The sequence below is a fragment of the Perca fluviatilis genome, chromosome 15 (assembly GCF_010015445.1).
Source record: "Perca fluviatilis chromosome 15, GENO_Pfluv_1.0, whole genome shotgun sequence".
In the NCBI taxonomy this organism is placed as follows: Eukaryota; Metazoa; Chordata; class Actinopteri; order Perciformes; family Percidae; genus Perca; species Perca fluviatilis.
In genome coordinates this window covers 7,112,385-7,135,251 of record NC_053126.1, presented here as the reverse complement: position 1 = coordinate 7,135,251, position 22,867 = coordinate 7,112,385, and the positions used below count along the sequence as shown (strand labels likewise).

At 40.4% G+C, this 22,867-nt stretch overlaps 1 protein-coding gene across 2 annotated transcripts in view; it reads left to right on the top strand.

Annotated features, from left to right (window-relative positions):
- The window catches only part of LOC120574177 (protein kinase C beta type-like), a 108,585-nt gene that overhangs the window by 36,189 nt on the left and 49,529 nt on the right, over positions 1–22,867 (top strand). For both annotated transcript variants that reach the window (XM_039824382.1, XM_039824381.1), the window contains exons 4-7: positions 8,830–8,941; positions 9,575–9,703; positions 19,090–19,246; positions 19,955–20,089. In XM_039824382.1, coding sequence (XP_039680316.1) covers positions 8,830–8,941; positions 9,575–9,703; positions 19,090–19,246; positions 19,955–20,089 — 533 coding nt within the window. The remainder of the gene's footprint in view (positions 1–8,829; positions 8,942–9,574; positions 9,704–19,089; positions 19,247–19,954; positions 20,090–22,867) is intronic.

Below are 22,867 nucleotides of genomic sequence, written 5' to 3'. Positions count from 1 at the left end.
GAACTTGAACAAAATATTTTCAGCTTAATCATGAACATATTTAGGTGTCCTCCAGCATTATCTATCTATGAAATAGTTAATTACAGCAATGAATGGTTAAGCATAGTCATACTGTTTTAAGATTCAGCTTTGCTATTCTGCCAAAAGGGGAAAAAAAGCTTTTTCTTTCATTATAATTTTTCTGTATTTCCAAGAGAAGACTATCCAAATGATGGTAATGATGGTAAATGAGGTAGATCCTTATATTATAGAACATTTTCAAGTGTCACCATTTAATTTCCAAATTCAGGACTAATGCTCTGCTAATATAGTAACCAGATATTTATATAAACGTGTATTGTATTTATTATTTTTGGAGCCAAAAGTGTCAGTATTAAGCTGTAATCAACAAAAATACATAAATGACTAAATAAAATAAAAAAGAAAGTTGACAAGAAGTTGTCAAAAATTATCTGGTTCCAGCTTCTCGAATGTGAACATTTGTTGCTTTTATTTGTCTTATTCTGTAGTAAACTGAATAATTCTGGGGTTTTGACTATTTTAAGTACCCATCACATTTTTATAATTTTTCCGACCTTTCATAGGCCAAATTATCGATTATTTGAGACAATAATAGTCAGATGAATCAATGATTGAAATAATCATTAGTTGCAGGCCTACGTCAGTGCTATAATAACATTCCTCTACATTGGAATAAAATGACTCCTCATGCATTGGCCAATCCTGAGCCTTTCTCTGAGTCCTTGAAGCTGATAATGTTGAGTGAGTTCTTTCACATGGGTCACATACATGAAGGAACAGCACAGCAGGAGATGGTTTTGAAGGACACCAGATAGATGCAGCTATAGAGGAAGACACAATAGACAGAAAGCAGATTTATTCTTCATAATCACTCTGTGTCTGCAGCAATCAGCCCAACATTCCTATTTTACCTCCTGCCAGTCCCTCCCTGTGTCTTTGTCTCTCTGTCAGCTATGTATGTTTAAAAGAAGAAGTCAATTATAGATCTGGGTTAATAGAATGGGTTCCCAGTGGGAGAGGTCGAGGGATGAGATCCTCTAATGAAACCTACATTTCATGCCCACAGCCCGCTAATGGTATAGAACTGTGTGTGTGTGTGTGTGTGTGTGTGTGTGTGTGTGTGTGGCTGTTATAAGATGCATAAGGAAGGAACAGCTTAAACAGGCGTAACAACTAAATGTGAAAGATAAAATGACATTTTTGCTTGGCTCTATGATTAAAGATATATTTATTTATTACACAGGATATAGTCCTGGGGTTCCTTAAATATATTTACCAGATAGATGAGTCAGGTCAAGCCAAGTCAATATTATTTATATAGCCCTAATTCACAAATTTGCCTTGAGAGGTTGTACTGTAAAATCGGTACAGCATAAGACACCCTCGATCCTCAAATCTAAGATACCTCTTTCAGAAGGGGCTGACATACAATAGGTGTTGTGTGTACAAAATGCAACAAAATATATATAGAAATTTAGGATGACTATATTATATATCGCAAACGTATATAAAGAATGCGGGAGGACGACGAGCAATGTCCCAGGATTAGTTGGGAGATGTTACGAACTGGAACTGAATGAATGTTTCTTTTGTCAAGTCAGACTCGTCAAGTCAACCCTAACCCTAACCCTAACTCAAGTCTTTATGCTTAGCTAGATTTTCTTCCTCCTCTCCCCCCAAATTCCTCTGCCTCTCTATGCACACTCTATGTTCATGCAACAACAGTCAGAGCACATGCAGACATGCATGGAGTACATATAGTCTCCTCACATGTTTTCTGCACACACACAAACACTGACGGTCTTTATGGAGAAACAATGTATGAACACTGAACACATAAGACATTCTCTTTTGCAGACATTGATTTTATTTTCAGTTTATTGCACAAAACTGAAGCAGGGTGGTAGGGACTTCTCCCCCCTACAGAGTCTGTATCAGCATGTGAGAGCCAGGTTACTGCCTGGACACACTGTCTCAGGGCTAACACCCATAAACAGACTCACATCCACAGCTATGGGCAGTTCATAGCGTACAGTTCACCTAATCTGCATGTCTGTGGACTGTGGGAGGAAACCGAAGCACCCCAAGGAAACCCATACAGACATCACACTGAAAGAGCCCTGTCAGGTTTCAGGTTCAGACCCAGTGACCGTGTGAACCACCGATCCACTGTCACAGCCATATTTGACACCATATTTCATGCCTTCTTCATTTTTAGGGAAAATTCTAAATGCACTTTCATTTCAAAGCTGATCTCAGTTTACATTTCATGCAGGGATGTGACATGCCAGGTCCTTTTCACACACGTTAATGAGATTTTAGAGTGTGGAGTGTTTTCTTTCTTATTAATATTTTGGAGCACAGCTAAGAGTGTCTGTGCCACCAGTTTAGGCATTTGATTCCAATTCCTGTGAATCCAAAGAAAGCGGGACAACATTTAGCATTTTGCGTCATTTTAAATCAAAGAGTGTGTGTGTAATGCATAACTTCTGAGCTTTAAACTGCCATCTGTAAAATTGCTATGTGGTTTCTCTTATCAAATTGCAGAACACATTGAGCTATTCTTTCGGTGTTCAAATTATATAAGTCAACATTGGCAATTGTGAAACATTGAGATATTTCCTTCACTTGAAGCTTCTGGAAATCTTGTTTTGAAAAGTCTTGTACTGCTACTTGCTGGGAACAAAGTTTGGACTGCTGTTGCACAGCAATTGTCAGGATTCATTCATAAATGGAGGTGTATTAATGTTTTAAAACGTATGTCTGGACACGCTTTGGCATATAAGCTGGGCTACACGTGTGTCTTTTTGTGTCACTCAATTTCTCTTCTTCCCTTATGTGGAGATCCTACATCTCTCTGCATGCTAAAACAACTGAAAATGGTATTTTCTCATTGTATGTAATTATAGAATAAAACGACCATATTCAGATACGTTGATATATTTAAATATACACTACAACAGAATGTGTGACCAGATGGTTAAAACCCCCTCTAGAAACCACAAATTAACCTTTTGAGAGAGGAAGAGGGCTAACAAAGTGATGGAGACATTGCGATAAGCATATGGAGGAAGGGAAGGAGGAGAGGAGTTACATTCAGGGTGTGAAGATGAAACCACCACCCTCAGCCCTCGCTGCACTCCCTTACTCCTTCTGTTTTTATCACTCAGTCATTCTTTGCTGCTCTTGTGCTATTAAGCCTCTTTTTCCAAGAGTGCTTGCATTGCTTATCCCCCCCCCACTCCCCCAATCAACATGAAATCCTTTAAATAGTCTCTCGCTCTCAAAGACACGCTTAACTTAACATTCACAGAGGAAGAATTACAAGCATGATGGGGACAAACACAATGGATTTGTTTTATTGATCAGGACAGAAAAGGCAGCGGCTGCAGCCTCTGTACTATTACATTTTACTTTGTTCTTTCTTGTGCAGTCCATTAATGAATTAGAGTGGGTGGAAAGATGTCATTTGAAAGTAGTGCCTGTTTGCTCACTCTAAGTATGTTGGTGGCTTTTTTTTTTGGTGGCTTTTGAACAAAGCAACACTTTGATTAACTTACATTAACACTGTGCAAAACAGGCATGTCACTAGTTTCATTTTTTGCCTCCATTATTCAGTCTACTGAAATGCTTTTAAGGTATTAGGAACTATCACATGGTATAAGGTGAACTAAATAATAATAATCTTTTCATTTATAGAGCACTTCAAAATCCACATTACAAAGTGCTTCACAAGGCAGCGAAATAAAACAGTCAAGTCATAAAATCATCAGCTTTAAAAAATAAAAATAAAATGATTTTGGGTATGAAAATCAATACAGTGTAAACAAAAAAAACATGTTTTAAAGGGAATGAGAGACAGTTCAAAGGAAATTAAAACTCAAGTAAATCAGGAAAGTCTCTCCGATAAAAGTCGGCTATGTTTTCAGAAGGGAGATCACTGACTCAGCAGACTTTTCCTGGGGTAGAATGTTCCAGAGCCTCGGCACGGAGCGCTCAAATGTTAGTTCCAAAAGATCAAGTGATTAATCTGATGATTATTTTCTTGACAACGTAATAAACCATTTAGGGGAGGAAAGTCCATCAAAATATCCTACAGCCCTTGGTGACACGTTTTGTCTGAGTAACATCCCAAAACCCAAAGATATTTAGTTTACTATCAACATAAGAAAGAAAAAAAACAACAACAACAGCAAATCCTCATAATTGAGAAGTTGTAGCGAGGAAATGGTTGTCAATTTTACCAGCAAAATGACTTACACGATTATCGGTTTTCAAAATGTAGTAGTGCACATTTTTAACATTAAATTAACTCCATTTAGAATACAGACCTCAAGCAGAATAGTTATTTGAAACACTGCAGGTTTATGATAAAATGACTCCGTATGGTAGATGATGGCTGCCATGTAGAAATGACAGAAAGTCGGTAAGCACTAACTCGAATAGAGTGAGTGGACTGAAGACAAAATCAATAAGGAAAAAAATAGTATAGAAATAGTTTTTATGTCAGTGACTACGAGCCAGGAACCTTTGTCTTGTCTACTGTGAACCTGCCTGTCTGTCTGCCTGTCACACCACATCATGAATGGCATGACAGGTGTGTGTGTGTGTGTGTGTGTGTGTGTGTGTGTGTGTGTGTGTGTGTGTGTGTGTGTGTGTGTGTGTGTGTGTGTGTGTGTGTGTGTGTGTGTGTGTGTGTTTATATGTGTGGGTGTTCTTGTTTAACTATATTCGTGGGGTCCAAAGACTGGGAGTCCAGTATACTTGTGGGGCCTGGACAGCTTTGTGGGGCCAAAATGCTGGACCCCATAAGTTTAAAGGGCTGTTTGAAAATTAAGACTTGGTTGAAGGATTAAGGATAGAATTAGGTTATGGTTAGTGTGAGGGTAAGGGTTAAGGTTAGGCATTTAGTTGTGATGGTTAGGGTAAGGGGCTAGGGAATGCATTATGTCAATGGTAGGTCCCCACAAAGATAGTGCCACAAACCTGAGTGTGTGTGTGTGTGTGTGTGTGTGTGTGTGTGTGTGTGTGTGTGTGTGTGTTTGTCTTGCGTGTGGGGCGTTGACTGATGTTGCTGGCAGGGAAAATAATGGCGGACACCGTGTGTTCAACCTAAACAAAAGCAGACAGTGTGAGAAAACTCTGTGTGTGTGTGTGTGTGTGTGTGTGTGTGTGTGTGTGTGTGTGTGTGTGTGTGTGTGTGTGTGTGTGTGTGTGTGTGTGTGTGTGTGTGTAAGCACTGACTAATGGCTGCTCTGGCATTGTGTGCTGATGTTATGAGCAGGCTTTTAGTTTGGACACCCAATAACACAACATATGCCATGCAATACACAAAGTTTGTCCAAGCGCACCATGCCGTACCATCTGCTTTTAATTAGTGGGGTCTTAGTGAGTAAAATCAAGTGACACAAGACGCTGAAACTGTTGGAAAAGTTGGCAACATGCATGGCAAGTGTACATGCCAAGTGTACACAAACTGTAGTGTGAAATTACAGAAAAACTACAAAGTCTATTAATGTACCACCGCACAATGGTCCACCATGTAGGTCCAGACTGAAATATATCAATAACTATTGCATGGATTGCCATTAACTTTTGTACAGATATTAATGGTTGCCAGATGATAAATTCTGCTGATTTAGTGAGCCTCTGCTTTTACCTCTAGCGCCACCATTTTTGGTATCAGTGTCATGTCTCAACAACTATCGGATGGGTTGCCATAACATTTTGTACGGACATTCATGCCCCCCTTGAAATAAATAAATGACTCTGGGACACCCCTGATTTTGATACTAGCGCCATCATCAGGTCAGAAGTTGAATTTGGTCAATAGTTTTTACAATATGTTGATGACCAAACACCTGCAAATTGACAGATGACATTCCAATCATTTTTAGATTAGAGTAGATTAGATAGACTTTATTGATCCCAAATTGGAAAATGTCAGTGCTACAGCAGCAAAATATCAAACACACAGCACAAATAAAGAATATACAAGAAATAATGATAGAATGCAAGAACAAATATTCAAAGAAAAGAGATAAAAAATACAAAGGAAAGAATCTACAAACGTATACAAGTTGGGAATAAAAATGTACATCTACTTTATTAGTATTAATAAAGATGTACTTTGTGTTTAATGTGAATGTTAGCATTCTAACATGCTAAACTAAAAGTGTAAACATTATACCTGCTACACATAAGCATGTTAGCATGCTAATGTTACCATTTAGCTTAAAGCACCACTGTGCGCAAGTACAGCCTCACAGAGCTGCTAGCATGGTTGCAGACTAGTTTCTAAAGATGTTACTGCATTGCTTTTGCTAGTTTTACCTAAACTATTCCACACCACCTTATCACTTACAATCTTCTCAGTTACAATCAAACTGTTCTTAAATTTGGAAACTTTAACACATTACACATCTCTCTTAACAACAATAAAAGAGAGTAGTGGGTCTCCCATGATAAATCTGAAGGGTCAGAAGTACACTAAAATAAATCTTCTTTTCCGCAAAGTATTTTTGCTTGTAACTTGAGTCCTTTAAGTCGTCTGCTTTACAAACAAGTGAAGTAATCACACTGAAGTGAAAATAGTTCTACTTGATTCCAATGTAAATCAATTTTTCTAAAATCAAGTTTTATTTTTCTTCATTATACAGCAGCAATCTGCCTTCTTATTTCTTGTTTCGAGAGACAGACATTTCTAGAAAATGAAACTGAATGAAATTCTCCCGGCTACCTGCTCATTTGTTCACTTGATTTGAAGGGGTTTGAGATTGTAGGATTTAATTATACAGATATTACTTGATATGATGGGAACTTTTCAATAGACATGATTTTCATCAAGGTCAGATAGTAGATACTGGATATGTTTACTTCTTCTTCAAATGAAACTCCAGGCCAGAACCTTATCTCAAGGGGGTCACAGGTAGACACTTCTAACACAAAAGCCCAAAAGGTTTGCAACCCATAGGGGACATTTGCCTACTTCTTAACACAGGCGTGATTCAAGGTGTTTCAATTTGTAACACTTGTACAGTAAAATAGATTGACAGATGAATTAGCATCACAGCATTTACTCTCTCTCTACCTTCTGATCATCCACCAACAAGAAACACATGATCTGATTTATGAAATATCATATGCTGGAAAAGTCATGTCTTTTTGTCCCTATTCACTATTCACTATTTTATTTTTTTATTTTCCTACCTTTTTGTTTTCTGATCAATCCTTGAATTTTCAAGGTGGGATGTATTTAATCATTAGTGTGTGAAGCTTGGCAGCCTCTCTCATCAGCCCTCATATCACTCCCTGTTTGTAGTTGCTCATCACTGGAGCTTTAGCAGCACAAATGTTCCCTTATTTTTCAGAGGAACAGAAACAAGCAGGAGGTGGTCTTGTCCTTGAGAAGCAGCAGAGAAACAAACAGACACACACACATGCACGCATGCGCACGCACCAATGCAAACACATACACAGTTGTGTAAAGAAACCCACACACCTACACACAGGCGATCACAGCCAGCCGCACAATCATTCAGACTTAACAAGCACACACGCTTCTGAAGATGCCTTGGGACAGCTGGGTATAATTCAGGCAGTGGCAGCCTAAATTAAACATTATTTTCCAGGACAGGTGTGCAGGAGAGGAAGGAATCAATCAGCACATTTTTCTGGCTCATGAGGTGAAAAGACATGAACACACACATGTCAAAGAAATCTGTCTACACACACCAACTTGTGGTCGCTACCGGAACAGGATTTGGCAGAAATATTTAAACTCCTACATTGAAGCATCCCTGCGTGCGTGCGTGCGTGCGTGCGTGCGTGCGTGCGTGCGTGCGTGCGTGCGCGTGCGTGCGTGCGTGCGTAAAGGAGAGTGTGGGTGGGTGGGTGTGGGTGAGGGTGGGTGTGTGCTACTGAAACTGCCCACTGAGCCATGGTTGCAGGTGTCACTCACACACACACACACACACACACACACACACACACACACACACACACACACACACAATCAGACATAAATAGCCTGTGTTTCTGTCCTTACTAGCCTGTGTCGGATGTTATAAAAAAAATCAATTGGCCACTATTTTTTTTAGTAGTTTTTTTTTTTTTTTTTTTGTGTGTGTGTTTGTTTGTGATGTAAACGTGAACTCTTGCTGATCTACTGTTGCTGTTCTTATTTAAATTCAATGAGGCTTAATGAACTTCATGGAAGGCTGACTCCATAATGAGCTCTATTGCAATTATACACACACACACACACACACACACACACACACACACACACAACACACACACACACACACAGACACACACACACAGGTCATACATGTAGCTGCATGAGTAGTCTTTCTAAAGTGAAATTCAATCCAATTTATCTTGGTCAGATTACAGTGCAGATGCCCATGTAAAGACACAAGTTAAGGTGTAGGGCTGAATTCTAAATGCTTCATTGTCTGTATACAGAAAGTACACAAAAAAGTGGTGAATAAAAGAGCGCAAGCTACTGGTTGGTTGGTACTGTGGTTAAAGATTTGTATGAATTAAACCCATTGGAGCATTAATTCCCTTTTTTTAACATATAGCCTACATGCACATATGGCAAACAGACAAGTGTGTACAGCACATTAACAAATATTTCACAAAAATCTTTGACAAAATGTTCACTGCTTTATTCTGAAAGATGTTTCCTCCCTTACTTCTAATGCGCTAGGGAGTAGATGGCAGGAAATGTGACTGAATATAGATTTTATTGATTTATCTTTATTACTAACTTACTTAATTACTTTCTTTCCTTCCTACCAGGACCCGAGGGCAAAGCATAAGTTTAAGATCCATACCTACTCCAGCCCGACCTTCTGCGACCACTGTGGCTCTCTGCTCTACGGCCTCATACACCAGGGCATGAGATGTGACCGTATGTACTAATTTTGACTGTGTTGTAGTTGTGTTTAACTTTTGCTGCCCGTGTAAACCATTTTGCAACACAAGTGCATCACAGTGTGAAATGTGTTTTAACGAATGAGAATGTGTTTAGAGTTTTGCAAGAAGAGTAATTGTAGTAATCGATTCGGCAAATGGGTTTATACGGTGGCCGAGACAACACAAAAAAGATATTGAACAACATTGCTTATTTGTTACAATCACGTAACGACAGTAATCATAATTAGCAAGGAAACATGTTTCACTTACTTCTCAAACATACAAGAACTTTCCTCTTCTGTGTTGTGTTGGCTCCGTTGGTCAACAACACACTCACTTCTGTTGTCGCTTATGTATTTGTGTTGTAGCTTTTGCGTTTGTGTTTTAGCTTTTGTGTTTGTGTTGAACCGTCTTGGCCACCGTAGGTTTAGACCACTGAGCATTTGGTTCAGAGAATGGGGTTTAGTGTTTTAGCAATTCAGAAAGACTGTATTATATATTAAACTAATATAGTATAATGCACTGTCTTTGCTGGCACGCACATCCATGTAAATAAATACTCTTATGTTCAGAGAATACATGCTTAAATAACATTACCGATACATATCTGCATGTGTGTGTTATCCAGACTGTATGATGAACATCCACAAGCGTTGTGTGGCCAATGTGCCGAGCCTGTGTGGGACAGACCACACTGAGAGGAGAGGTCGCCTCCAGATAACCGCTGAGGTCAAGACTAATGTACTCACTGTTACCAGTAAGTATATCTCAAAAACACACACTCATACAGTCATCAGCCTTTAAGACATTTGCCCAGACACTCCTGTTTATTACTCATGTTCGAGAGTACCAGTCATCTGTCTCCCTCTACTGGTAGACCCGCAGAGGGGAAGGATGGATGCAACAGAAGTTAAACCATTTGTTTATTTTGTGTTTTAATACCAGTTTTATTCCAGCAAACTGATGCAGAAAGAACATCAACATACACTGTGATTATTAAGTAAATGTGTCAATACATAAATCAATACAGTATACTTCATAGAAGCTAAACTTAGTTTGATAGAAAGTCAACACACATACTGAACATGCTGTTTTTGTTTTGAACATAATTCATCATTATTGATTCAGTTTGCAAGAAGTGTGTAATCTAGTGGTGTTTGCATTAAGATGAGGTCCTTTCCCAGTCCAGCACAGATTGTGGCACAGATACAACTGTAATGTATGACGCTTAAACCCCAGCCCAAAGGTTTCTAGAAGCATCTTCATCTATGTCTGGCCAGTCGTTTGCACAAAAATAGCATAATCTAACAATAAACTTATCCAACAAATGCACAGCATATCACCAGTCCCTGTTTCTATTAAATAATTGTCTACGAGTGAATATATTTCAAGCTTGTTGGGATAGGTTAATTCTTGGCTCGCCTCTTTCCTGAAGAGAGTTTCCTGACCTGCCTTATGTTTTATTTAACTGATTAATGGTAGAGAACTGTGTCTACTTTATAATTGACTTGTAGTGCCCTGTCTTACCTGCAGGTGACAGCAGAGGTTTACATTACCTTTACTCTGCACCTGTCAACTCAATTACAGCTGTGCCTCAAACTGAAAACTTCAGACTTTTTAGAAGAAGAAGAATTTACCTTGGCTGTAACCCCCACCATCTACCAGCATACCGTAAATTTTCACCAAATGGTGAATTTCACCAAAATGTAGTTGATTTATTTTTGTCCATGCTACTTAAGCACTGAAATGCAATTACTAACTAACTATAACTGAGTTTGATTGTGGATCTAAAAACAATGTATTCCTGTTCTGCTGTGAAAGAGGAATGATTGATTCCTCTGGGATTGTACAACATATATAATCAATATACAGCATCTTTTCATCAGCGACAAATATAAACAAAGTGTCCACTAACTACCACTAAAACGGTTATGAATGTCCTGAAAAGAGACAATACATCCAGTACATTGGATCTGCCCATTTCTGTATGTAAAAGCATTTTCCCCTTCCCCTTCCGTTTCGCTGGGTTTCATCCCTCTCTCCTTCTCGCTCTTCCTGGTTCCCACGCTTGTAGACTGATCATTAGCTGGGATTTACTGTGGGAAATGATAAGAGAGCAGGTTTATCACACAGAGACTGCTAGGACAGCAGTACAGGCTTAAGCTCACAAGTGCTACAGAATAGAATACAATAGAGCTGAATTGTAGAAACTGGCAAGGAAAATTGACAGCTAATGTTATTTAAAAAAAAGTTTAGTCATATCTGTTGATCAGTCCCTGTGATCAGAGTGCATTACATTATTGTCCAGCCAGCAAGGATTGTATCTTCAACTCTTGCACACTTACAATTAAAGTGGCAATTTGTATGCGTAAAATACACACGTTTTGTGTTACATTCCTGTTTTCAGCCAGCTGTGATAAAAATCCTCCCATTTTCCTTGGTGGTAATAGTTTACGGGCAATGATAGCAGGCAGTAGGAGTTGTAGTACTCATTTCTGTCCGCAGGGGTCAGTGTGGAACCACCAGTAGCTTACACCCTCATTGCAGTGAGGTGGAGAAAAAACCCACCAGCACAGAGAATTGTAGAACCGCTAGGAATTATTCTACAGCTACAGCTTAACGTATCTGGAGCTGGTGGAAATGGCTGCCACACTGAAATATGCATTTGTGCCGTGGACTAGTCGTGGATTTAATCAAAGCAGTTGGCATGGGTGTAAAGTGACACTTTTATTGATCACTTTTAAGTCACCTCCCTCCACTGTCACTGGGAGATCAGAGCTCAGGGTCAGTGGCAGAGCTGTGCCCACGGAGATGGAGGATCAGCATCATTCTAGATCAAGGACACTCCAGCAGGGGGAATGCAGTTGGACCTGGGATAGGGGCCTTGTTAGGTGCCCCCTTCCTTTGGTACTGCACATTCTGCATAATTACTTCATAGCTGTTCTGAGAGGCAGGGTGAAAAAAGCCACATTTTCAGACTGTCTTGGAAGGCAATCATGGCGTTGCAGTCGGTTGTTCTGATGAAAAGTGACAGAAATATTTGTGTGAAGAATGAGAGAACACAGCTTAAGAGAGAGGTTCAAACCTCACCTCCACACAGCTGGACAATCTCTGTGTGAAGTCACGAATGTCAGATTTTTGCTCTGGAAAGTTACAGAAACACTTGCGATGACTCTGGCTGTCTGTGCGTTAGTTCAAAAGCAAAGTTTAAAACATAACAAGCTTCCAAAAGAACCTTAAGAATATAAGAAATAGCAGTTTGATTAATTGTATGCACAGCCAAAAGGCCATTAGTGAAACATTTGCCAAAAAGTGGTGTCTTGAGGTTTTCTGGATGGCCCCTTTGGGAGTTAAAAAACTTAACCTGACATAAATTGCCACACTTTATATACTATATCATTTTTGTTTGAAAGACACTACTGCTCTCATGCTAAAGCTCGGCAGGAAGAATTGTAAGTGAGCAGAATTGTTACATTTTATTCAAATCTAATGTCAGGTTCTGAAAAGTATGCTTTACTTTACCAATTAGTCATGATAAAGCTTTTGATCCTAATAGGCAGATTTTTGACTTGTCATCACTCAAATAGTCCAATGATTCAAGATCAGCTAGTAACTGCTACACTATCATACAGCATGGTAGCACCAGGCTAACCGAGCCAGGATTTAGTTATGGATTAATACATTTCCTCTGACTAAAAGCGGAACACAGACTTCACACTGCTCCTCCAACCTGCAGACTTTAGTGAGACTCTTGTTAATCCAAAATGTCCGAAACGTGGCAGGAAACACCCACAGCTGAATCACTTAAAGACTACTGAATAGCTCATGCTGCAGAATTAAACAGCAGGTGTTGCACCTGTCATTTCTCAGTGATAAGTTAGTGTGTTAACTGAATGCAGATTGTCTCTTTATTGGATTGGGATCGCACTCCGCTAGGGTTGTGATCAACATCAATCAGCGGGTCCTTATCTTAGGTTTGAAGCACAGAGGGGAAGGTTGATATATTTCAGACTTAGGTTAGTCATGTTGGCAAGTAAAACGAGTCAAAACCAATAAAATTCCAGTCCCTGAAGTAGCAGTCCAGATGGACTGTGCGCCTAAATTACCCTCTCGGTTGTTGGCGCCAGGTAGCAACACATATAGGAATATAGACACTAAAATGAACATCAAGTCAACATCTGTCTATTTTGACCCATTAAACTCATTTTGGGGTTGTTTCCTTTAGTCAAAACAGATGTTGATCTCACACCGTTAGATCTAGACTCTTTATCAGGCCTCTTGGTGCCGATTTTTCATGTTCTCACCTGTACAAACAAGCCAAACTGAACACATAAATGTGCTTCACTTAAGCTTCACTTATTTTGCAGCACACATAAAAGCCAGTAGCAGTTGGACAGAACATAAGTATCCTACAAAGACTCTGATGAGGCTGTTTCACATGGGAAAAGGTGCACTGCCAACACCCACGCTGCTGTGCACATACAGTATTTTGCTGTTACTGCACTCTTATCTCCACTCGCCCTCCCTGTAGACTCGTATACACGCGTTATCTCTCTGTGTCTCTCTCTCTCACACACACACACACACACACACACACACACACACACACACACACACACACACGCACACAGACAAGCTCTTTGACAAGCTCTTTGCAATTAGCACATACTGTATGAAAGCAAGGATTGCACAAATGCATAGAAATTCTCATGCACGTTACACACCAGCATGCACAAGCAGATCCATTCACTCACACACACACAAACACAAAAACACACACACCCTCCTCTATTTACTGTAAGTGTCCTATGAGACCATTTGGCATGCTACCCGCTTTATAGCTCACCTCAACCAGCATTTGATGGTCACTTTAACAGGCATCATCTAATATTTATTGACCTGCTCCGCTGAGGGTTTAATGCTGGCCGTTGGGTCTGTGCTGTGGTTAACCTCTCAGAGCTTAGCGTAGCATAGCATTTTTAGCAGCATGAAAACCTCATTCGCATGGTGCGAGCTGGCTGTGAAGCTCTCCCTTCAGTCATGGTTTAAAAGGATGCCACATGTCCCCCGCAGCTCTGAGAGCTGTGCATCTCAATTGTTTATTGTAAAAAAAACAGAATGTTATTTCAAAAGTGTGCTTCTTGACCCATTTTTCAACATCATGTTCAAGACAGACTGAAAAGTGTCACTTCCAGGTAAACTCATGTGCACTTCATTTCTAGTGACAATACAAGATGGACCGGCTTCAGTATGATGTGACACTCATTTTACTGTACATAAGGGCCGTTACAGAGTCAACGCGAGCAACGCGAGCAACGCGAGCAACGCGAGCAACGCGAACAAGCAACGCGCTCCCTTTCAGTCTAAACAGCGGACGCAAGTAGACCCAAGCGTCACAGGCGATGCGTGAAATGCAATACACCGCCCACGCAACAGGGGGTAGCAGAGTGCTCCACGGTGTTCGGGTCGGCAGAGCCAGACCCTCCCGGAGAGTGGCTCTTGTCAGGGAGCAGCTGGCTGGCTGACTTCTTTTTATCAGATGCTGGCGTGTTTCCCCACCAGTACAGTATGCTACGATTGGGTAGCACTGACCAATACATTGATAAAAGGTCGCTTAAACATAGTTTAGCAGGTTTTAAAAATATATAGATACATTTGGGTCTCTCTCTCGCCTCTTGAGGAGGGCACACAGCATAGACTACACACACAACGTTGATACATACCGAAAAATGTGACTCAGTAGTCCTATGTTTGATGAAATTGCACAGCTATGTTGATTCAATATTTTTAATGTACAATACGTGCAGTGTCGCCCCCACCGACAACGCATAGTATTGTGCACATCGGCGCGTCGCGTATCAAAAACTGGGACGACACATTTGGCTACGCATCGACACATAATGGCGGCCGAAGCGTAGCGATGCGTAGCCTTGCGGACGCGTATGCGTACCGATGCGTTGACTCTGTAACGGCCCTAACATGCTGTCTCCTCCCTTCTCCTCTATTTCAAACAGCGCCTCTTTGTTATCTTTGAAAAAAAAGTTCACCTGCAGTCTTATCTACTGGATCACTTAAATCTAGCCTACCCAAACTCAAATGTTCACAAATTATTTTCAACGAGAGAACTCCATCTGACAGAGACCCCAGAACAGACAGACTTGATTTGAAATAAACCAGAAATAGGCCAAAGTAGGATGATTAGACTGGATTCAAAATGGTGTCAGCCAAACGGACCCAAATAGAGAGAGAATCAACTAACACTGGCAGCAGCGCAGGATCAGAACTGATTCAGAGTCTGCTCATATATTGAGACCCAGGCACTACCCGATTAGATTGACACAGCCCAACTCGGGTCCTGGACCAGATCTCAGTGAGGATCCCTAGACACAACCTTTTACACAACCAATTACGCCTATGGGTTTGTTTGTAACAAAGTAGTATGAACCATTAACCTGGATGCCAGCCGAACTTAGCCCCGCCCACAACATTTGAGGTCGGAAAGTTCGGTCTGGACTTGATTAGTTGTGGAGCAACTATGCTCCAACCAGAGCTGTTTGGACCAATTCATCATACATATCAGCGTTCATCATACCTAGTTTAATAACTCTGGATTTGGCTACTAGTGAATGTTAAAAATGTTAAAAAACGTGACGTTTTAAACAAGGACCCTTTAAGTGTTCAGGCTGGTAAGTTGATGTACTCCAAAAGAAATTATCCGCTGAAATATAGAAGTTTCTTTCGCCATGCAAAGTTTCTAGAAAAAGTCTTTCTGGGCCAGAGGGGTGCAATTCCACCGTAAGACATGGCGGTGTTCCTCAGGGTTGAGCGGGCAACCCACCACACAGATAGAATCTAATGGACAGAAAGGCAGCACCTTGGCAAAAATTACTATTGTGAGAAAGTGGGTTTTAAGGATTATAGTTAGGGGGCCTAGGAGTGGAGGGTTGTTTTGGGTTAGGAAGTAAAACAAATAAGCATTGTAGGTGGAAAATGTGAATAAAGGGGTGGGGGGGGAATGTAATGGGGTAAGGAAGGGAGGGTGAGGGGTTAAGGGGGGGTGTGGAAAGTGTTTTGTGTGTGTGTGTGTGTGTGTGGTTGTGGGGGCGGGAGCGCAGCAGCGCGGCGCGCTAAGAAAAAGACCTCCTCTGGTGGAAAGCGCGCTGAGCACAAAACAACCTTGTCCCAAAGTGCTCCCACCCATGGATTTACGCAGCGCGGAAAAAAGTCAAAGGAGTGCAGTGTACCCTGTCTAATGCACGGGTAGACACAGCGCAACCCATTCTTTGTGTATTTTTTTGCCTTTTGCTTTGCGTGCCTTTTGCTTCCTTGTGGGGGGTGTGTGTTGGTGAGGGGGAACCCTCCAACCTCAACACACAAACACAAATTCCCCTCCCCCTGCCACCTGCTTAAGTTATGGGGTAATGATGTGTGGGTTGTGTTTACTTTTTTTGGCATATTGCTAAGGTGTGTGTCTAGCAACAAGGTGTGTGTTAACCCTGTTGTGTTTTTTTGGGGGGTGTGGAAGAGGAGATGAAAAAAGGTTCTCTTATTTTCCTTAGGATAAGGCCAAACAAACCCCATCTTTTCCACGTTTGTTTAAAAGGCGGGAATGACTTAGGAGACCCGGGTGTTATTTAAAAAAAAAAGGAAAAAGTTGTAAAGGGGGTATTGTTTTCTTAGTGCCTTGTTTTTTTGCTTTTTTTTGTTTCTTCACCTTTTTGAACCTCTTCTCTCCTCTCTCTTCTTTTTTTCTCTTTTTCTTCAACATTTTTTATTTTTTTTTTTTTTTTAGGTCTCTCTTTTTTTTTTTTTTTTTGGGGTGTTAGGTTATGGTTTTTTTTTAAAAACCCTTTTGTTGTTCTGCACTTACTACCTCTTTTTTTTTCTTTGTGTGTGCTCTTTTTGTTTTAGCTGAGGGGCATTCCTTTTTTTTTTTTGCTGGGAGGGGATACGTAGGTTCATGTGCGCTAGGTAAGGACTACTACACTGTAAAAAGTACAGACCCATTTAGTTATGTCCACTTATTTCTTATTTTTAACTGAACACGCTTATACAAGTTTTGGATTTTGAACTCAACTTTATGAGTTTTTGAAAGTTAAACTTGCATTTATTCATTGGGTCCACTATTTAAATTTTTTTATCAGATATGTATGTGTAGATTGAACTTGGGTATGTAAGTTATCAGTTGAAAAAAAAAGTGTGTGTGTTGCAACAAAAAATGGTTGCCTTTCGATTTTAAAATAACCTGTCTTCACAGCATAGTTAAAGCATGGACAGAATAAATTGATTATACACCGCAGATAAGTGATTTAGCCTATGCAAATTTCTACTAAAATATAACAAGTGTTGTGGCAAACAACAAAGCACTAGTGGGAGGAGGGAGTACCTGTCAAAGGCTTGTGAATTGTGAATTTGGCATTTCACTCTTCTCATATTGAAATGTACTTGAAAAGTACTTTTCAAAAGTCAAACAGCTCCGCCCACATTTAGCCCAACCCCAATCTACATACTGCAGTCAGGTGCAATTGGTTCATTGGCTGGTCAATTCCCATGATGCAAGGCGGTAAATAGAGTTGTGTTAAAATTTGCTGAAAAGTTTGCAATTTGTTCGGATTGTTTGTTTGAATTCCCGTTTATTAAACGGTGTGCAAATGTAGTGTTTTGTTGCCTGGTAATTGTCATTGTTGTGCTGGTTTACATTTGTAACCATGGGTTAAGTGACTGTTATGTTTGATAAGAAGAGCTGCAGCATCAGACTTTGAGCAGTAATAGGCTTCCTTCAGCTAATAATCTGCAGTGTGTCACTTCATTAGCCCAAGTGATGCAAGATCAGAGGCTTTAGAGGGACCCTTATTTTGCATGGGGCCCTGGGGCAGCTGACACAAGCACCCACACTATCTCCACTATAAATGTGGTTATGTTATTGTAACTTTAAACCGTGAGTTGTAATAAAGCAGAAAAGTATGTCTGTTATACTAGGCAAGGAAGGTTTCTTGCATTATTAAAGAAAGTAATTTATTTGTTTTAATTTAAAGTATGAAGTTAAACTAAGTAATTAAAAGTTAAATCAACTAAAATAACAACTTTAACAAAACTAGAACACTGTAGTTACATCACCCTCATTAACTTTAATTTCTAAGTTGAAACAAAAGCAGTCTTCAAGTTGAGTGAACTTCGATTTTCCAAGGCTAAAGGTGAACTTTCATTTCCAAGTTAAACTACCATGAAATTTATTACAGTGTGTGATCTTTTAGTAAAAACATTAGTCTGCTTAAGTTGAAAGTATAAGTTCAATTGCTGCCTTAAAAAGCGAGTACACCTAACTTGAAAAGACAATTGGTATGAATACAGTTAGTTGAAATTAAATGTAAAATTGTATGTTTGTTTAACAAAAGGAAGCAAGTTTCCTTGAATATACAATGTAAGATAGTTGGTTGTTTTTAACTCACAGTATCAAGTTCTAACAATAAATTATTATTAATTAAACATCTTCTCTAACTTACCGTCTGAGTTGAAATAGCATACAATTGTATTTTTGCTTGACAAGAGGAAGCAAGTTTCCTTGGAGTGGACAATGTAGTATTGATAGTTGTTTTAAATCACAGTATCAAGTTCAAACAATAAATGATCATTAATTAAACATATTCTATAATCTAACTTTGTGGGTTGAAACAACACTATTCTTAATGTTGGCTTTACTCACATTTTTAAGGCAACAATTGAACTTAAATTTTTAAGTAGAACCACCCTGATAATTTTTACAGTGTAGCCAGTCAGAAGCAGAGTGTTAGGGCGTGCCACGCTAGCAGCTAGGCGAGCATTATAATGTGTGTTACAACTTGACACACGTTTATCACGGAAGTAAAGGCTGGACTACAATAGAGCTGTTTGGAGCAGTTTGTGAACAGTGTTTTCTGTGGGGTGGACTTTGGGCTTTTTCACTTTAGAGATCAAAAAATTGGCTTGTCGAAAATCTTTTTCACTTATGATTCTAAAAGTCAAGCTCTGCACTCGCACACATGAACCATTTCCAGTTCTGTTCACAAAATGTCATTGTAACTGATGCTTACCTGAAATCAAATTTCCTCTCTCACCTTCACCCTCCCTCTTTCTTTCCTTTTTTCTACATCCTTCTCCCCCCAGTCGGAGAGGGCAGGAATCTGGTTCCTATGGACCCCAACGGTCTGTCAGACCCCTACGTGAAGCTTAAACTGATCCCAGATCCCCGCAGTGAGAGTAAACAGAAGACCAAGACCATAAAGTGCTGCCTCAACCCCACCTGGAATGAGACATTTAAATTGTAAGGCTTTATTACACCATGTTTGGTGGTCTCTTATTTTATTTATCTTTCTATCTGTCTCTCCCTTTCTTTTTTTTCTCTTCCATCTCTCTCACTTACCAGCTGCAGTGTTTTTAGAGCATCACATCGTGATCGTCTTTCCACGCATGTGTAACCGCTGGCGCTCAGATAAAAAACATCTGGCTCCTTATATTCATAAAACCTTGCTTTTGGGGTAGTTTCCTGCAGTTGGCTCCAATTACATTTTTAATCAGCTTCATCACGGTTTGCACGGAAAGAGACTGAGATTTGCATTTTCAAGCATCTGGGTGCAGATGTTCAACTTAAAAGGCATTTTTTTGCACCTATCCAACACATCAAAATGAGAGATGATAGAAGATTTTTATAAAACAAACGTGTGAATGATCTTATTATTATAATGATCTTATTCAGGCTTCATTCGTTCAAACGAATGAAGCCTGAATGTAACACACAGGCTACAGTTACAGACAGCGTTTACAATATTTCTACTTTATTTGGAAAATGAGGTGAATCTGATTACTAGAGGGATTATACGAGGCATGCTTAAGAGGCCCCATATTGTTATGGCAGGAAAGCTAAATCCAAGACTGCTTTCATATGGCTTTAAAATTGAATGGGAAAGGGTCATCTTATCATCTTATCACTCAGCCATCACCCAACTGTTGATTTTCCGTGTTTTTCTCCCAGCCACCTGAAGGAGTACGATAAGGACCGCCGTCTGTCGGTGGAGATTTGGGACTGGGACCTGACCAGCCGCAACGACTTCATGGGATCACTGTCCTTCGGCATCTCGGAGCTCCAGAAACAAGGAGTGGATGGATGGTGAGACGAAAGGAGGGATGGGTGAATGAATTGGGGGGAGGTAATGGAGAGACATGAGGCAGAGAAACAGCACAGGTAGAGGAGGAGGGAGAGTGGAGGTGACCTTGTTCATTACTGCGCTGTTGGAGAAATACTTTAGTTGGAGCTCTTCTTTTTATTCTGGTGATACTCTGTGCCAAAGCATCTGTACCCCGTCTCTTTATCCCTTCTTCTTTATCTCTCCACCACCCACCCACCCACCTTCCCTCTCTAGCTCAGTCTCTGTATCTCTCTATCTTCCTCTCTTCCTCTCTTTTTGCTGACGCTGCCCTGTCAGGGTTTTTAATGAGATGCCAGCGTTTGAGGTGGAATGGTGGAGGTGGAGAGATGCCATTAAAAAGCTGATATTCAGAGCAAAGAGAACCCGTGAAAGTGCGCGTTTTCCACTACTCCGTCCATGTGAAGCTCACAAGCCTCACACCTGCTGGCCAGCAGCCAGGCGGAGGAACAGAGTGAGAGGGACTTGGACAAACAGCTGTTAAAGCAGCTAAACTACTGTATGTTTCTATGTTATTGCCCTCTATGGGAGGTATTTGATATTGTGTTCAAAAGAGTTGAGCTTGTGACATAATCTTACTTTAATGATCTTATTTAATATGATATTAATTGTTTTCCGATGTTAATCAATCAATCCATTTTATGTGTCACATTAAATCATACAAGGTATAATTCCGGATTATCCTATCAGCTCCTTTAACTTAGTAGTAGTCGGGATCATAGCCATGGCTCGTAGTTGATAGCCATCTTCACCTTTTCCTCTGTGTTTACTCTGATGTTTACATCTGAAAACCTTAGCCCTCTAGCTAGCTCGGGATAGCAGAGTCAGCAGGAGACTGGTGAGGTGATTCCCTTATCCTGATGAGCGTCTCGTAGTCATGAGATGGCCACAGAGATGGCCTTGCTAGCTTGAGCCCATCTTCTCCACCTTTTCAGAATCAGAATCAGAAATACTTTAATAATCCCAGGGGGAAATTATTTTTCTTACAACTCCAGATATACAAACAACATATATTATCCAGACTTTAACATATATATTAAAAACCAATTTACAGTAAAAATATATAAAAGATCAAATGTGTTAATGTGCAAATAGTGCAATAAAAAAAGAGAAATGATTGTCTATGTTTGAGAGATTACAGAGAGGGTGTGTTCGACTCTCCGAGGGAGGCGTTGTAAAGTTTAATGACCACAGGCAGGAACGATTTCCTGTGGCGCTCTGTGGTGCATCTTGGTGAGAGGAGTCTTCTGCTGAAGGTGCTCCTCTGCTGGGCCAGTGTGTCGTAGAGAGGGTGGGAGACATTATCCAAGATGGACTGAAGCCTGGACAGCATCCTCCTCTCAGCCACGCTCATCAGTGTGTCCAGCTCCTCCCCCACGACATCACCAGCCCTCCTGATCAGTTTGTTCAGTCTGTTGGTGTCTGCGACCTTCATCCCACTGCCCCAGCATGTGACAGCGAAGAAGATAGCACTGGCCACAACAGACTGATAGAACCTCCTCAGCATCGTCCGACAGATGTGACCTCAGCCTCCTGAGGAAAAAGAGTAGACTTTGGCCCTTTTTGTAGACAGCTTCGGCGTTTCTAGACCAGTCCAGCTTATTATTTAAGTACACCCACAGATACTTATACTACTCCTATACTTTTCCTCTGTGTTTAAATTTGAGAACTTGACCGGCCAGCTGGCTAGCTATCCCAGGCTAGCAGAGTCAGCAGCAGAATGTTGAGTTGATTTCCTGATCCTGATGAGCGACTCATAGCCACGTGCCGTCACCGTCCAGCGTCAACCATATAAACCACTGCTGACAGAGAGGCGACTGAAGGTTCCTCACCTTCTAGAATATGAGTAAGGTGAAGTAGGTAGCACAAACTGAGTAACTCCATCACTATCCAAACACAATATGGTCATTTATCTTAACAACCAGCAGCAGATTTGCTGCTTTTCTGAAAGAAAGAACTGCAACCTGTTTGCAGTCTTTCATTCCTTTAGATGTTTCCACTATGGAAAGGACGAGTGAACTAATATTCATTTGACAATATGTTTCCTCTGAGGAAAAGTCTCCACATGATTCCCAAACTGTCAGTGCATGGCGGGGTAATAGTGAATGTGGATGGCCATGATAGTCACAGACTCTAACACACCCATACATGTATGAAAATGTATGTCTTCTGATGTCATGTAACAAGTGAATGAAACAAATACCCCTCGGACCGATTTAAGTCAGTGAATGCATCCCTCCAAGTTACATCAAAGGCCAAAACTGGTGGTGTAGACTCAGACGTGGAGCGTGGACAAATCATTAAGTATTCACATTTGTGACAGCATTTCTTGTGCATTTGGTAACATAACGTAACTTACAGACAGCAGCACTCAAAAGTCCAAATGTCTGATTGAATCAGGTTGTTAAGCTCCCTCTCAGGTTGGTAGATTGTCAACAGCAGCCACATAAAACTTTTTCAAACTGCTGTTTGTTGACGGCACTGCCCACGTACAGCGATACAGCGAACTATTTACATAGCACCAAAAAGTCAATAAACTAAAGAGAATTAAACAGGAATGGTGCAGATACAAATGCTCACAACCAACAGATCCACATTTTCTGAGGATGAAAAACAAAATAAAAGGAAAATTGTTAAAAGTTAAGATACGTGTCACTAAAACATAAAGACCCAGCACAATGGTATTTACTATAAATACCATGTTGATGCTGTGAGGTACGAGCTTGCGTAATGGGGCCAAT